At 52.7% G+C, this 15,455-nt stretch overlaps 2 protein-coding genes across 8 annotated transcripts in view; one reads left to right on the forward strand and one right to left on the reverse strand.

Annotated features, from left to right (window-relative positions):
- LAMB3 (laminin subunit beta 3) overlaps positions 1-7,307 on the forward strand; it is a 53,758-nt gene extending 46,451 nt beyond the window's left edge. For all 3 annotated transcript variants that reach the window (XM_081122171.1, XM_081122172.1, XM_081122173.1), the window contains 5 exons: positions 2,361-2,568; positions 2,947-3,088; positions 3,457-3,633; positions 4,405-4,558; positions 6,806-7,307. In XM_081122171.1, coding sequence (XP_080978297.1) covers positions 2,361-2,568; positions 2,947-3,088; positions 3,457-3,633; positions 4,405-4,558; positions 6,806-6,942 — 818 coding nt within the window. In that variant the 3' untranslated portion in view covers positions 6,943-7,307. The remainder of the gene's footprint in view (positions 1-2,360; positions 2,569-2,946; positions 3,089-3,456; positions 3,634-4,404; positions 4,559-6,805) is intronic.
- A 904-nt stretch (positions 7,308-8,211) lies between these two features.
- The window catches only part of CAMK1G (calcium/calmodulin dependent protein kinase IG), a 29,953-nt gene continuing 22,709 nt past the window's right edge, over positions 8,212-15,455 (reverse strand). For 3 of the 5 annotated variants that reach the window (XM_081122175.1, XM_081122178.1, XM_081122174.1), the window contains 7 exons: positions 14,138-14,213; positions 13,001-13,113; positions 12,164-12,242; positions 10,569-10,656; positions 9,945-10,366; positions 9,262-9,389; positions 8,212-9,120 (listed from right to left, as the gene is read on the reverse strand). In XM_081122175.1, the coding sequence (XP_080978301.1) occupies positions 9,299-9,389; positions 9,945-10,366; positions 10,569-10,656; positions 12,164-12,242; positions 13,001-13,113; positions 14,138-14,213 (869 nt within the window). In that variant the 3' untranslated portion in view covers positions 8,212-9,120; positions 9,262-9,298. The remainder of the gene's footprint in view (positions 9,121-9,261; positions 9,390-9,944; positions 10,367-10,568; positions 10,657-12,163; positions 12,243-13,000; positions 13,114-14,137; positions 14,214-15,455) is intronic. The other 2 variants (XM_081122177.1, XM_081122176.1) reach the window with 1 other exon arrangement.

The raw sequence follows: 15,455 nt of genomic DNA on the forward strand, positions 1-15,455 counted from the left end.
GAATGGCCATCCACTCTGCCGGGGAGTGGGAGGTGGGTAGGAAGTCTCTCCTCGGGGTGCAAGGCTCACAGAACAGCGGGAGTTGTGGGGCTATGGGGCCCCTTCCGTGTCTTCTCAGCTATACTTGTGTCCCAGGTCAAGTCCTATTACAGAGCCTTCTCACAGCCTCCCTGGCATGGTCTACTCTCCAGAGTCCTGGTGTGGGAGGTGTGGGTACTAGCTGCTGCTGGCACCCAGGGCCACAGCCTAGGGGGAGGCCTGCGGGGGAAGAGGAGATGTCACCTTCCCTACGTCTTCAAAAGGAACTGACTAAACAATAGTTCAGGTTTAACGAGTTCTCACTAAGTCCCAGGCATTGTTCTAAGTGCTTCTCCTGTATTCTATTGCTTCATCCCGACTGCCTACCCCTTTGCCCCTTGCAGATGAAGACAGTAGGCACAGGGAGGTTAAGCAACCTGCCCAAGGGCATTCAGCTTGGAGGCAGTGGAGGCAGGATTCTTCTTGCTCCGCAGTTCATATTCTAGGTCATTGTACCATGAGACAGATGTGTGTGGGCTCGCGTGTGCGTGCACACACGTACACACACTCTTGCCTCTGCTAATGTTTTTCCTCTTTCTGGATTGTCTTCCCTGCCCCACCTCTCCTTACCTGCTAAGACCTACTCCTCCCCTAGGAACCCTCCAGGTGTCCCGCTCTCTAGGCAGCTTCCCTGAACCCGCCAGACTGGGTTAGGTACCCCTCCAGTGGCCGTCCCAGCACCCTGTGCTTACCCCCTTCACTCGGGGTTGTGTTTCCTTGATTCTGTCCCACCAGATTTTGAGCTCCATGAGGGCAGGGACCGAGTCTAATTTGATTTTCAGTCTCAGCTCCCCACACGCTGCTGTTCAGAGCAATGTATGCTTGCTGAGCCCATCCTGAGACTTGGAAGCCCATGAAACTGAGTGAAACGCAGACTCAGCCCCTGGGCTCAGCCGAAGTGATGCGGGATAAAGGAGGGCAGGGCTGTGGGAATGTGCTCAGTGTGGGGCTTTCTGGGAAGGTGCATATGAGGCCTGGTTTTGTGGGTAGGACTCTGGGTTAGATGAGAGGTTGCTGGTCTTTGTGGAGAGGTCCTTGTGCAAGCTTGTAGTTGAGGGTCAGCCTACTTCATTAAACCCAACCACAGTTATGCCTCGGGCTCCTGCAGTGTGCTGTTCTGGCTCCGAAGGGGCGCAGACATGAAGGGGGTGTGGCTCCTACCTTCCAGGGATGTCCTTCCACCTGACTTGGGGCTGGGACCTGTGAGGTAGCTGTCGAGGAAACCCTCTGGTTGCAGAGTAATGCTGGGCCCAGAGCCCCAGCGCCCCAGAGGAGTTCAAGTCCAGGGCAAACCATCTGGGTGGGTGGGTGTCCCCTTCCCTCCCACATCAGTACCGGTGGAATCTGTGAGGTGAACAGGGAGAGATGGGGAGGAGAAGCCCTCTCTGTACTTCTGAGCTTACTCTCTGCCCCAGAGATGGTTTGTAAAATTCTTGCTACTTGATGGTTTCATTTCAGCCCTTCAGGTTGAGGATGATTATTCCCATTTCATAGATTAGGAAACTGAGCTGAGAGAGGCCATTTCACTTGACCCAGGTTGCTTGACTAGCAATGGGGAGGCCTGGGCCTGGAGCCCTCGAATCATTCACTCACTCTACAAACACAGAGTGCCTCCAAGTGCCAGGCACTGTGCTAGAGGCCGGGGAGAGAGCTGTGGATGAAACCAGACCCTGCCTTCATGGAGCTCACGTTCTAGAAGGAAAAGAGACAGAAAACCAGATAAATGAGTTGTGCGTTGGCACGTGGGTGGTGATAATGCAGGGAACAGCTGAGCAGAGAAGGAAGGTAAGGAGTGCCGGCGCAGGGTGGAGATTGTGATCTTAGATTGGATGGCCAGGGCCCGCCTCTCTGAGAAGGTGACATTTAAGCAAAGACCTGATCACTTTCATCTGCCTTTGCAGAAACGAGCGCTCTGGTCTGAGGAGGGGCACGTGGAAGGGGTCTTATTGCCAAGGAAGCAGTTCCAGTTCCTGGCCGCCCTCCCGAGTTGAGGGCTGATTGTGTTTGTGCTCTAGGCATTGTTCAGGCCCAGCTGTCTGGCACCACCCCCTTCTCCCAGCCTGCAGTTTCCTGTGCCACCAGACACTTAGTTGCCACAGCTGTGCCAACAATCATCCTCCGGAAATCCTCAGAGCATGGGCACCTGAGTGTGCCTGAGAGGGGGCGGCAGGGCCATGGGCACCAGGCAGAGATGCTACAGTGATGCCTTCCATAGATGCCTCTCACCCTAGAGAGGCCTCTGACCTTCAGGCTCCCTAGTCTGACAGACAGTTGTCTTCTAGACCCTGACACCGATGCAGCCACCATCCAGGAGGTCAGTGAGGCAGTGCTGGCACTGTGGCTGCCCACGGACTCAGCCACAGTCCTGAGGAAGATGCACGAGATCCAGGCCATTGCAGCCAGGCTCCCCAACGTGGACCTGGTGCTGTCCCAGACCAAGCAGGACATTGCTCGAGCCCGCAGGCTCCAGGCTGAGGCTGAGCAGGCCAGGTACGGTCCTGGCCCTGAACTCCTCCTCCCTGCCCGGGATTCTGCTCCCCATGTGTCTGGCTGGAAGTGAGAGAAGAAGTTCTCCAAGCTGGAGGGGTGCCAGGGGCTGGGAGAAAGGAGGGGGTGCTTACTGTGGTGGGGGAGGGCAGAGTGAGACACAGCATTCAGGTGATGCTTTACTCAAGGTGACCTTTGCCTTCCACACTGGACACCGTGCCCACAGGTGTCTGCTGGGTGGGGTCCGGGAGGGAAAAGCTCCTGAGTTAATACTCCCCTTGTCTTGGCTGGGAAGGATATTCTTTTGGACTGGTGAGTGGGTTGAGGCACGGGCCTCCCCATTCCCTGCTCACTCACTCTCCCCTCTGCCCTCTGGCCCAGGAGCCGAGCCCACGCAGTGGAGGGCCAGGTGGAGAACGTGGTGGGGAACCTGCGGCAGGGCACCTTGGCGCTGCAGGAAGCTCAGGACACCATGCAGGGCACCAGCCGCTCCCTGCGGCTTATCCAGGACAGGGTTGCTGAGGTGAGCTGTTCTGGCTTCCTTCCTTTGTTTTGAGAATGAACAGACAGATTCAGGCACAAGGCATAGAAGATGCCAGAAAGTGACCTGGATGGAAACTGAGCCGGGGACCTAAGAAGGAGGGTTACAGCCTTGAACCTGGCTTTGAGCCTTTGGTTTTCTGGCCTTGTGGCCAGGTGCAGAAAGGAATGGGGGTCCACTGAGCTGGAGAAGGGGGAGGCCTGGATGCCCGTGGACAGACAGGGCATTGGAGGGGGCCGGAGGGATGTTCTGGTTGGAGAAAGCTTAGGTGCCTGGTGCATTGGAGAAAAGAGGGATCAAAACCACTGCCTGTGAGAATCACCACTGACCCAAGTCTCCTTTCCACAAAGGTTCAGCAGGTGCTGGGGCCAGCGGGAAGACTGGTGACGGGCATTACGGAGCAGCTGGGTGGCTTCCAAGCACGGATGGAGGAGCTCCGCCGCCAGGCCGAGCAGCAGGGGACACAGGCAGCCCAGGCTCAGCAGCTGGCGGAGGGTGCCATCCAGGGGGCGCTGAGTGCCCAGGAGGTACAGAGAGGTCGCAGCTAGCCTGAGGAAGCACAATGGTGGGGGCTCCTGAGCATGCGAGGACACTTTATAGGTGTATACTGTCCACTTTATAAGGCCATGGGCTCTAGGCACGTAGGATAGCAGTTATTCTAGAATAACCAGGAGGGGCTTCAGGGTTAACCCAAATCTGGCCAGACATCTGAGTTCTACTTCTGGCTGCCTTGGGTGTCGCTGATTCAGACATGGTGGCAACAATCTAGTCCAATCCTCCTTTTACCGACTAAGTGGTAACTCTGTCCAAAGCAAAGCTCATCTACAAGGCAGGCCTCTTGACACCCGGTCCAGAGCTTGTCCCCTGTCATGGCTGCCCAGTCCAGACAGATACTCGTGACAGCCTCACCTGGGTGCCCCATCACTCTCTGGTCAGAATTAGACCAGAGAGAAGATCAAAGAGTCATGTCAGTGCCCCCAGTGTACCAGGCACGTTAGCACTCACAGTCCTGGTACAGTGGCCAAGCTGCCAAGCATACTATTAAGTAACAACTGTGTGCCTGACACTGTGCTAGAGTGAACGAGAAATGACAGGAACTACAGATGAAGGGAAGGGCATGCAGAAGAACTTTAAGGCACAGTTTGTGGCCTAGGGGTTCTTATAGGCAAAACCAATCCATTGGGGTTATTAGGAGGCACCTACCTTTATCCTTCGGTATTGATTTGGGTGTTCTAGCCAAAGGTCTTTAGGACTTTGGATGATGATGATGGTGACAGAGACTGTTCTACCTTTTTCAGGGACTTGAGACACTAAAGCAAAAATATGCTGAGCTGAAGGACCAGTTGGGTAGCAGCCCCCCACTGGGGGAGCAGGGCAGCCGGATCATGAACGTCAAGATGGAGGCAGAGGAGCTGTTTGGGGAGACCATGGAGATGATGGACAGGATGAGAGGTGAGGAGATGGTTCAGGGCATCCCTGAAGGCTGGCCCCACCCCGGAGCGTCTGAGCTCAGTCTTGGATCTAGCAGTGGTCAGGGAGTGAGGTCAGTCGGGAGTTCCCGAGCACTTGGTAAGTATGGGCCACAATGATGGGGCTTCGGGGAATGTAGAGATGTTCACAAGATGTGGCCTGTTTTCAGGAAGCTTGCAATCCAGATGTGGCCACTTTTCCTATTGTTCACAAGATGCATGACTGTATTTAACAGCATAAGGGGGCCTATGATAAGATCCCAAATAATAAGATGTCTGGAGGTTCAGAGACTAAACAATGTCTGAGCGAAATGTCCAGTGAAGGAAACGTTCAGAAAAGACAAGATTAGACACCAGCCTGAAGGATATGCGGGAGAGGCTGTGAGGAAGGGGAGGGATCTCAAGACAGGATGGGCAGAAAGGACGAGGCATGTTCTGAGGATGGGGCAGGAGCACCCATCAGGAGAGGAGGGCTGGTGAGGCTCAGGATGGGATGGAGAGATGTAGCAGGAGTCATTGCAGCGGGACCTATGTGCCAGGCCCCCATGCCAGGATGGGAGGCAGACTCAGCCCTGGAGGCAGTAGGGAACCATTCAAGGGTTTTGAATATGGCAGAGGCATAAGGAAAGGAGCTTTCAAAAGGGTTCGGAGTGTCTCAGAAAGGAGGACAGGGATTTCCAGGAACCAGGCTCAGTCTCCCAGGTGTGATGACAATGGGTTCATCGCACTGGTGTGCCCGTGCATGCCTCAGAGTTTCTCTGAATTTCAGAGAAACAGACAAAAATCTGTCTGGCTAACCAGGAGAAGGTTGGGCTGTTGGGTCAGCAGTGAATAGATAGGAGGCTGTGACCAGCCAGACCTTGAGAGTGAGGTGAGAGGAATTGACCCTGTTAGAGGAGCCCAGGGGCTGGGTCAGTGGGTGCCCAGTCTTGTCCCTCGATGTTTCATATGATGCACTAGATAAGAGAGCCAGTATTCTAAGGCACTCTCAGAAGTCTAAAAGGATGGGCTGAAACACTGAAATGCTGTCTTCCATGCTGGCCTCGCTTGGGCCTAAACCCACAAGTACAGCTCAGGTGAGTTTCTCAGTGGCTGATGTAGTGAAACAGTTTATGACAAGTAATTAGTAAGCAAATATGAGTTGTTGTTCACCTGAAAATGGCTTGAGTTTTGAGTAACTGTAAGCTTGATATAAGTCTTGGTATTTGTCTTGTTGCTGCCAAAAGAGCGAATAAATATAAAGCAGCCAAAATAAAGGAGTAATGGCTCAGAGATGATATTAAAAATATTTAGAAATGGGTGTGTCACGCACTTACTGATCAGAAAAAGCTCAGATTGTAACATTGGAACTTACCTTTAATTGCAGAATTATGGGGATGATCATGCATAGGGGGCCCTAAGGGTGAGGGCTGGGAACAGAACAGCAGCTGTTAAAATGTCCATGTTTTATCAGCCCATAGGTCCACATGGGTACCCACTGACTGAATGTCAGTCCAGTAACAGCCCTGTTACACTCTGCTAATAGAACCTCACCTTGGCTTAATGAGAAGACTTTTTTTTTTTTTTAACAACTAGAGCTGCCTAAAGTTGGAGCCTAGGGAGGCAGTGTGCTCCCTCCCTATTCCTATAAGAGTTCAGGCTGAGGCTGGGTCCCAGCTCTCATGAATGTGGTAGAGGGTCTCCTGCCTAGTGTGACAGGAGGGACAGGCTAGACTAAGCCAGTTTGGAGTCCTTCAAGTCCTCCATGCACATGCTGGTGGTGGTATGCAGAATGGACTGGAGGGAGAGGGCTAGGTTTACCTGGAGTGGCATTTTGGGGAGGGAAGGTAGGGCGGGATTCTGGTCACCCAGCCAGCTCTTCTCCATGATGCCCACTTGATCACTGGAGGAGTGGCAGCTGTCTGGGTCCAATAGCAGTGGGCTACTCATCTTGGTGCCAGTGGCCTCCCTCATTAGTCTGGGACATCTGAGGGAGCCCAGAGCAGAGAAGGGTCGGGGGCCATGGGGTAATTGGGACGAGGGCTTCCTGGGCCTGGTCTCTACCATGTTTGCTTCTCTAATCATGGGATAGGGCTGGAGGGGCATAGGGCTGGAGAGGGCTGCCCTTGAGGAGGCTCCCCGGAGGTGATTCCTCCTGCAGGTGCTGCGTCCAGGTGAGTGGGGAGAGAAAGAAGGGTCGGGAGTCTTTGGGGGTCTCCCCAGCCCCACCTACTGTTCCATCTGCCCTCAGACATGGAGTCAGAACTGCTGCAGGGGAGCCAGGCTATCATGCTTCGTTCGGTGGACCTCACGGGGCTGGAGAAGCACGTGGCTCAAATCCGCGACCACATCAATGAGCGGGTGCTCTACTACGCCACCTGCAAGTGAGACTCTGGCTGCCAGTCCCCGGCCCCACACACCAGCCCTCTTTGCTTCGGGGGGCAGACTGGTTTGGAAAGCTTCCCAGCTTCTTTTATGCAGCCGAAAGCACCGCCTGGACCACCCCTGGTGCACAGCTATTAAGATTATTCTGGGCCGCAGCTGAGCCTGAGCTGATGGGACAACTACATGTGAGGGACAGAGGTGGCAGATGTGAGCCATATCATTGTGACCAGGAGCTCTCAAGTGGAGGGAGCTTGGCTGGGCAGTGTCCTCGCTCTTCTTCCCCATTGAGGCTGAATCCTGGAGCAACACAGAAACTTAACCCAAACGATGTACAAGTGAAAAGGCCCAATAAAAAGCTTTGGAACGGAGCCTGGAGGTTCAAAGAGGGAAACTAGGCTGTCTCCCATAAAGTAAAGCTTTGTCACCTGTTTCTGCCCCCCACGGCCTGGTGGTGCATGAAGCATAGGCTGCCCCGCTCTGCTCGGTCCAGCTTGGTCATCACCCACATTTAGGGAGGCTGGGCCCCTTCGCCCCGGGACCTGATGGATCCCATCCCCGAAAGACCAGAGGAGCCATTTCGTCTTTGAACATGATACCATTTCACATTTACAGATGAGGAAATAGAAATCCAGACAAGGGAAGCAAGGTGTCCAAATTCACATTGCTTCTGGAAGCAGAACTAAGTCCAGAACCTGTGTGTTTTGGGATCTCAAAGGGAAGTTGTAATGGATTCGTATTTGTGTGTGCGTGTGTGTGCGCGTGTGTATGGGGCTTGGCTATGGAAATGGCATCAGGGTTTGTGTCTGCCAGAGCCCAGACACTGTGCTGGACATTTATCTACATGAACATCTTGATTATTAGTAATTATATTATTTATTGACACTGTGCGGGACACATTACCTGCACTATTTCGTGATGTAGGTGGTGCTGTTGTTCTCATCTGACAAGGGAGGAAACCGAGGTGGCTCAGAGGGTTACATAACTTCCCAAGGTCACAGATGTGGCAGAGCAGGCCTGAGCCTCACCTTCATGCTCACCTAATCCAGTCATTAGGAGAATGGGTGCTGGCGCTGGACCACCAAGGAGTCACCGTGAGGAGTAAACGGGTGGGTATGTGTAACTCCTGTCGCTAGGGGCCTGGCACGCCGCGTGCTCTCAGTGCACGCCTGCTAGGTTCTCCCTGCCTCAAGCTCTCCATGCACTTTCCACTCCACGCGTGCTCACAAGACCCTGAGCTGCTTCTGATTTTGAGAAGAACCAAATGAAGCCTCATAGAGAAAAATATGTCCATTTTATTGAGCACAACACTGAGCATGAAGCTGGAAGGGGGTTGGGTGGCAAGAAAATTAGGGAGGGACAAGAACGGTGTGCCTGACTTTCAGGGTCAGAAAGGGGAACAGAGGCAGGAGTAGGATTACTGGCTGCAATGAAAACAGTCAAATTCCAATTTTTTACTTAATTGGGTGTGTGTGCGGAGGACATCGGGCCAGGATACCAACTCCTTACAGTACTGAGTCATGGTTTTCTTCCTTTATCATCTCGGAGGGTGTGGCACTGCCTTTGGACTGGGGCTGGGAGGGAGGTGGCTCAGAAGTGGGCTGGAGTAGGCTGGGGGTCCGGCAAGGTTAGGAGCTAATCCTGGAGTTAAAAATCCACTTTGAGAACTCACAGGCCGACTGCCCAGCTGCCTGTCATTCATGCGGATGGGCAGGCGACTGCATGGGTGAGCCCATTCTGGCCATGAGGACGGAGGCCTGAGAGGCAGGAGCGAGTGTGTGCTGAGCGGGGAGTCTGGGCAGATGCTCCTTATGGCTTTGCTCTGAAGGTGGCACAGCCTGGCCAGCCTGTTAAGCTTTTCACGGCAAACAACACAGACCTGGGCAAGAGCTATCTACGCACACTGCACAGAGCCACGGCACGTAGGGAGTGGGGCACGGAGCAGGCAGGCCAGAGTGACCTGGAAGCCAGTGAATGCCATTCTTCCTGCTCATGGCTTCAGCGGGGCCTTGTCACCTGGAGGCTCATGCCTGGGCCTTCGGGGAGGGCCTAGCCCCAGTGGAAGCAGTTGGCTGCTTCTGACCAGAAACTGCTCCTGCAAGGCCCTGCTCCGCTGGCTTTCCTTCCTCCTGATGCAGAGTGGACCCCAGGGTCGGAAGGGCAAAGAAGAGTCTACCATCTTTCCTGTGGAGGAAAGGGTTCAGGGTGGGGATGGGGCTGGCACCCCTCACACCCCATCATTCAGACTCCGATGGGGCTTTTCTTCTGGGACAGAAATTCCCCTGCCAAGTTCCTGCCTGGCCCTCTTGCCTCTAGTCCCCTCACCTGAAAATTGCAGTGACACAGACACAGCCTCCGGAGATCACATAATGAGACAGACCCCAGTCTGGCCTGCCCGGCAGTGGGAGCTGCCGCTGGCTTTGACTGGCACCATGACCTCGGACTTGAAGTTCCTGGAAAGGAAACGAAGTGGCAGGCAGTGATGTAATTGAGGAAGGAAGAGCTGAGATAGCTTTCTGTGCCTGTGGCATCCACTCAGCCCTTCCGTTATGAGATTCAGAAAGGGCAAGCACTTGCAGAAAAGACAAATAAGACAACCAACCCCCCTTTAATCTCCCAGAGCACCAAGGCCCTGGAAACTCAAGGATTCTAATGCTCACCATTCACATATACCCAGTTTTCTGCAGGCATTTCTAATTCCTGTTGCTTCACTAAACTTTTATAGTACCTCTGTGAGGCAGGCTGAGCAGGTAAATATAATTCAATGAACCCATTTTACAGATGAGCAAAATAGAGTAGAGACATTGCCTGATTTGTCACTGGCCACACAGCTAGTGGGTGGTAAGGACAGCATTTGTCTTGACCCCTGATCCAGAGCTCTTCCCACCCCCCAGAACTGCCTCAAGTGGGAGAGATCGTTTGGTCAATTTATTTTAGCTTGTTGCTTGAGTTCTTTCAGACTTAGACTGAGTAAGGTGGGGCTTCTGTCTTTGGGTGAAAATACTTACTTTTTGTTGGCCTTTTTGAGGAGCGTGGGCTCGGAGCAGTAGGAGGACTTCCCTTTGCTCCCGATGCTCAGGCAGCTGGAGCAGCAGCCACAGGGCCCGACGGCCAGGGGCCCGTGCTGCATGGGTACCAGGCTGCTGCTGATGCGGAGCGAGCCATTGACCAGGCAGTTGAGGGACCTGCCACCAGGGGCGGTGGGCCGGAGGCCATGGTGGCAGGGCAGCCGGGTCAGGACAGGAAGTGCTGCGCTCTGGTCCAGGGCAGGGACCTCGGTGATGGTGATCTCAGGGGAGCTGGGTCTCGAAGCTTCTGAGGCTTTAGTGACAGGAGGCCTGTTCTCCAGCTCAGGGCGGACACCCGGACTGTGCAGGTTCATGTGCAGCTTCCTCATGTGGTGCACCACGGCGGCCGCATTGAAGGCTTGCTAAGGAGACACGGACCAGCCTTGGCCATCTCCATTCTCAGACGGTCACAGGGCTCAATTTCCCTCTGCCCCATGGCCTCTTGAAACCAATATGCCCACTTCTCAGTTCAGAGAGGGTCCAGAGTCTCTCCACCAGCCCCTGCCCCAGCCCAAGCTCTGGGGGCCCAGCACAGCCTGCTGCCTCCTGGAGAGGACAACTTACCCTCCACTTGCTCTTGGCAAAGTTCTTCTGGATCTGAAGACTGACTGATGGGTAGATGTCCCGGTGGAGGGCTGTGTTTCCATTAATCCTGCAGGTGTAGAGGGGACACTGGGATAGTGGGTGGCTATGGGAACTCAGCCAGGGGTTGGGCAGAAGACTGTCCCTGTAGGTCCAGGTTAAGCCAAATGGAGCCCAAGGAGAAGGGTGGCCCAGAGTAGGAAAGGCTGGAACCAGAGCTTCTCTATCCCCCTGGGAAGGTCATCAGGGGCCTAAGCTTTGGCAAAACCAAAACTTGCTTTAGAGCAGGAGCAGCAAACTCTGGTGTGTAGGCTAAATCTATCTATTGCCACTTTTGTAAATATGGTCTTACTGGCACACAGACATGCCCCTTCATTCAGATACGGGCTATGGCTGCTTCCATGCTACGAGGGCAGATTGACTAGCAGCCACAGAGGTGGTATGGCCAGCCAAGCCTAAAATATTTACGATCTGGCTTTTTATAAAAAGGTTTAGCAACCCCTGTGCCAAAGAGCACTTGGGTTGTCACCATCTGTTAGCTCAAAACTTTGCTCAGAACTGAGCTCCTCCTGGAAGCCTTCTTCAGTGAGGCCACCCAATATTGTCTATTTCCTTTTTCCTCAACCCCTTATTCACATGTCTCTAAGTGTTCTTCAGACACTTGCCGTGTGCACAGTACTTGCTAGGTACTAAGGGATGCAGAAAAGTGACAGGCGTGGTCCTGATCCCTAGGGGCTTACAGTGTGGGTGTGGAGCCTTGTTTCATGCCATGAGCCAGAGTCATTCATGGTAAGCTGTGTAATTGACACAGAGAGATGGGGGGGTCAGCCTGGACTGCAAGAGCCACAGCTTCAGGGAAGGGCAGAGACTACTCTGGATCCTGAAGGCAAGAGGCAGGACATTCACCAGAAAATGGTATAACCCAAGGTGTAATTAGTAAAGAGCTTGGTATATGGGGTAGGGGAAGTCAGGGGGAGAAGTGTAGCTCTTAGGCCTTCCTGGAACAGAGAAGATGTGTTGGGAATTCTGGGAAAGAAAGTTGGAGGTCAAGCCAGATTAGGGAAAACCTGGAAAGACAAAGGATTCTGGGATTGCTGTGGTAGGAAATAGGGAGCTATTATAAATTCTTGCGTAGGGGTATAGCAAGAAAAAAGGAAGTGTTTTAAGATTTTATTTACCTACTTTATGAATTGTGATTGCTCTCAATTGGAACAGGTTTTGACCCCAGAGTAGAGTAAAGTGATCCTCTGAAGGACGTGGCAGAGCTGCCCCTGCCTGGTGCTTCCCGAGTGACTGGTACTGAGTGTTGCCCTCCAGTGCTGATGACGGCACCTAGCTGCCTCTGCCCCCTGCACTTGACTAGACACTCAGATGCCACCCTTGGGTCAGAAGCCACTTAATTAAATGCTGTTTGCCCCTCTAGCTGGACTTGATGAACACTTCTGTGCTTCTTGGATGCCACGACAGTAAATAGCTCAGGGCAAGCAGACTCCAGGGAAACATACCATGTAAAAAGGTCAGTGTGGTCTTGGGGGAGCCACGGGTTGGAGATAGAACCTACCCCATTCCTCACTCACCAGGGGTGCCTCAAGGCCTTCTCACAGGTGTACCGCTCATTCGGATCTTTCTCCAGCAAGTGGCAAATAAAATCCTTGGCTAAGAGGAGCAATCAAAGACACAGCAGCTAAGGACCAGATTTCATGACTGATGGAAATTCACTTCCGGCTGGTGGGTGGCAGTGAATGCATCTTTTAGCTAATCTTCCAAAGAGGCAATTTTAAGAATCTTAAAAAGAGAAAGAAAAATCCAAACCACCTAACAACAACCCACCATAAAGCACCAAAGAAAGGCTCTACTCAGCCTCACCCACGTAGCACTGCGCATACATCTCTCGTCACGAGGCATCAACGTGCCTGCATGTGCACATTTGCACCATTTAGGGGCCAACGCCCTCACATGGGCACGCATGTGAGCAATGGCTTTTCCCAGCTCTGATCTCTACTTAATGGACCCAACAACGTGCAATGATTGCCTTTCACACACAGAGACCTGGCATAGTCTCAGTCTTGGTGTGTAAAAGGCAAAACGTGGCCTTGGTTTTGCAGCTCCTGCTGGAGGACTCCCCTCTGCCTGGCTCTGCGCTCCTGGCCCCTCAACTGAACTACCTCCCCTGCTTTTACCAGGCAGACTGTGGTTCTGTTTCCAGGAAAACAAAAGCATGAACCTTAGATGTGAATAATATATTTGGCCCTTGAACCAGATGAAGATTTCTCCGCTCTCCTTGGCAGCCTGTTTTCTGTGAAATTCCTCAGGGACTTTCAAAAGCTAGGACTGCCATCCTTTGTTAAGCTCTTTTCTCTTGGCAGCCTCTGCCCTGAGCCTGTCATCTTGTCCTTCACACCCTCTGGCCTTACCTGACTCAGAAATGTCGTCCCAGAATGGAGACTCAAACTCATAGTAGCCCTCCTTGATCTTTTCGAAAAGCTTAGACTCAGTTTCTTCATAGAAAGGGGGATACCCACACAACCTGCAGTGGAACAGAAGGGGCCATGCTGCTGAACACCCCCTTCCTCCCCGAGCCAGCCTCTCCCCATGCCCAGCCTCCCACTGGGAACACAGGGAGGCAACAAGGGCCCCCCAGCAGCAGTGTGGCCAGGACATGGATCTGCCTCTGATTCAGGAACAGTGCAGGTCCCAGCAAGTGTTTATGCAGCAGCCAAAGCTTGGGACAGGCAGGCCTGGAAGGTCCCTTTGGATGTTATTCCCCTCATCTCCGCCACCTCTCCCTGTACTTTCCCTGATGCTTAGATGATATAAAATATCTTTAAGAAGGCTGGTAGAATGGCCACTTGAGTGTAAGTTTTATGAGGGATTTTTAAGGCTAGTTAGTAGTTTATTATTTAGTACCTAAACCCGCGATTGGCACAGGGTAGACAGTGAATGAATATTTGTTGAGTAAATGAATGAATGAGAGTAGTTATTCGACATAAGCTGAGGAAATAGAGAAATGAATTCACACTAAAGGGTAAATAACTAACAGCAGGTTATTTTTCTAAGAACAAAGTTTGCTATAGCTGAGGAGGGATGGAGGGGAAGGGTGCTGAGCAGGTTTAGAAAACCTGCCATCGTCGGGCCTCAGGCTGACATCACCAGGAAAAAAATCCAAGACGTAAACATTGTGCCCACTTGGCTTCTGAGCTTTGCTTGGCCTCTCCCCTTTTCACTGCTCATTCCACAGAGCAGGACTCAACACATGCAGTAAATGGGGGTGGAGTACAGGAAGACAGACTACCATGTGGGTGAACAGTGGGTTCACACTGAGCTGTTTTTATTACCTGGTAGAAATCAGGACAGGTGGAACTTTGTGCACAAGAAAGTGTGTGTGTGTGCATATGTGCATGTATGTGCATATGAGAGTGTGTGTGCACACGCACACATGTGTACGTGCACATGCTTTGGAGGTGGATGACGTTTGAGGATGGGGAGGGAAAGGAGGGGTGAGCAGGTTCTGAGAATTCCCAGGAACTGAGCCAATGATAGCTTCTACTCACAATATGTAAGTGATGACGCCAATGGACCAGCAGTCCACAGCCTTGCTGTATGGCTTCTGGGCCAGCACTTCCGGAGCTGCAAACCAAAGGCAGAGTCAGGGCTGGGGCAAGACGAGAGGGCTGTGGGTTGGGGGCTGAAGGTCAGGGAGAGACTTAGAGAAGAAGATTTATAGCAGCCCTGGGCTGGTGCAGCTTCTGTAAGTCTGAAAAATCCTCTAGGGCAGGGACTGTGTCTTTCCCATCAGACTAAATCATCTTCCATCAGACTAGAAGGTCCCCATGACAGGGCCTATGACTTTCTGATCAGACTGGAGATCTCAGGGGCTATGTCTCACCCATTGGACTGAGTACTTTCTGAAGGCAGGCCCTGTGTCTCCCCACTCAGATGGGGGATCCCTAGGGCAGGGACCCCCAAGGTGTGTAGCTGGAAAGACTGTCTCTCTTGACTAGACCAGGATCTCCCTGAAGGCAGAGACTGAGTCTCCCCTGTTAAGTGAGGAACTCCCAGAGGGCAGGCTGTCCCTGTCCCTGTCCCATCAGTCTCTGCTACCTTCTGAGGGCAGGGTTTTGTCTGCCCTATCAGATTGTGAGCTCCATGAGGGAATGGGTCATGTCTCCCACTGTTTGGGAACTCTGGGGCATTTGTCTGTCTTCTGTATTTATCATAGACACCAGGGCTTTGTGCCCAGTGGGACTAAATACCTAATGGTAAGTGATCGACCTTTCTTTTGCGGAGAGAACTGATTCCTTCTATTAAGTCAGGTTCTACTTCCCACTTCCTAACCCCAACCCAGTGAGGCTGGCTAAGAGGGAAGGGGCAGGAGTGGATGCTCTGAGTCTCGGCTTTCTCCGCCATGGATCTCAGGAATGCTGTCACCTGGTTTCTTGCTTGCTCTTACTTTTTTGGGGGGCTCTGGAAGCCTCCTGCTTAGGCAGGAGGCCCCGTCTCTGCCAGCTTCCTAGGGTGTGTATTTGGGGGCCCACATCTGTGTTTCTTAGATTCAAACTCAGCACTACGCCTCCAGGATACCAACACTTGGGTGGCTGAGGTTTCCTCTCAAGTGGAAGAAAGGAAAGTGGGCTAGAGATCAACCCCTCAGCAGTCTAATGGTGTCTGGGTTTGTGACCTTGTCTCCCCCCCTCGTCTAACTGGAAAGACAAAGGCATAAAGTCAGGGTAGGCTGTTTTTAAGATGTAGGCTTGGGAGCAGCAGGGGTAGTTTAGAGATCAGTGGATTGGCTGGCCCTGAACCTCCTAAGTGATTGCTCTACTTGGATCATTGCTGAAATTGAACCCTATCTTCTCACAACTGTGAATA

The sequence above is a fragment of the Miniopterus schreibersii genome, assembly GCF_964146895.1.
Source record: "Miniopterus schreibersii genome assembly, chromosome: 19".
In the NCBI taxonomy this organism is placed as follows: domain Eukaryota; kingdom Metazoa; phylum Chordata; class Mammalia; order Chiroptera; family Miniopteridae; genus Miniopterus; species Miniopterus schreibersii.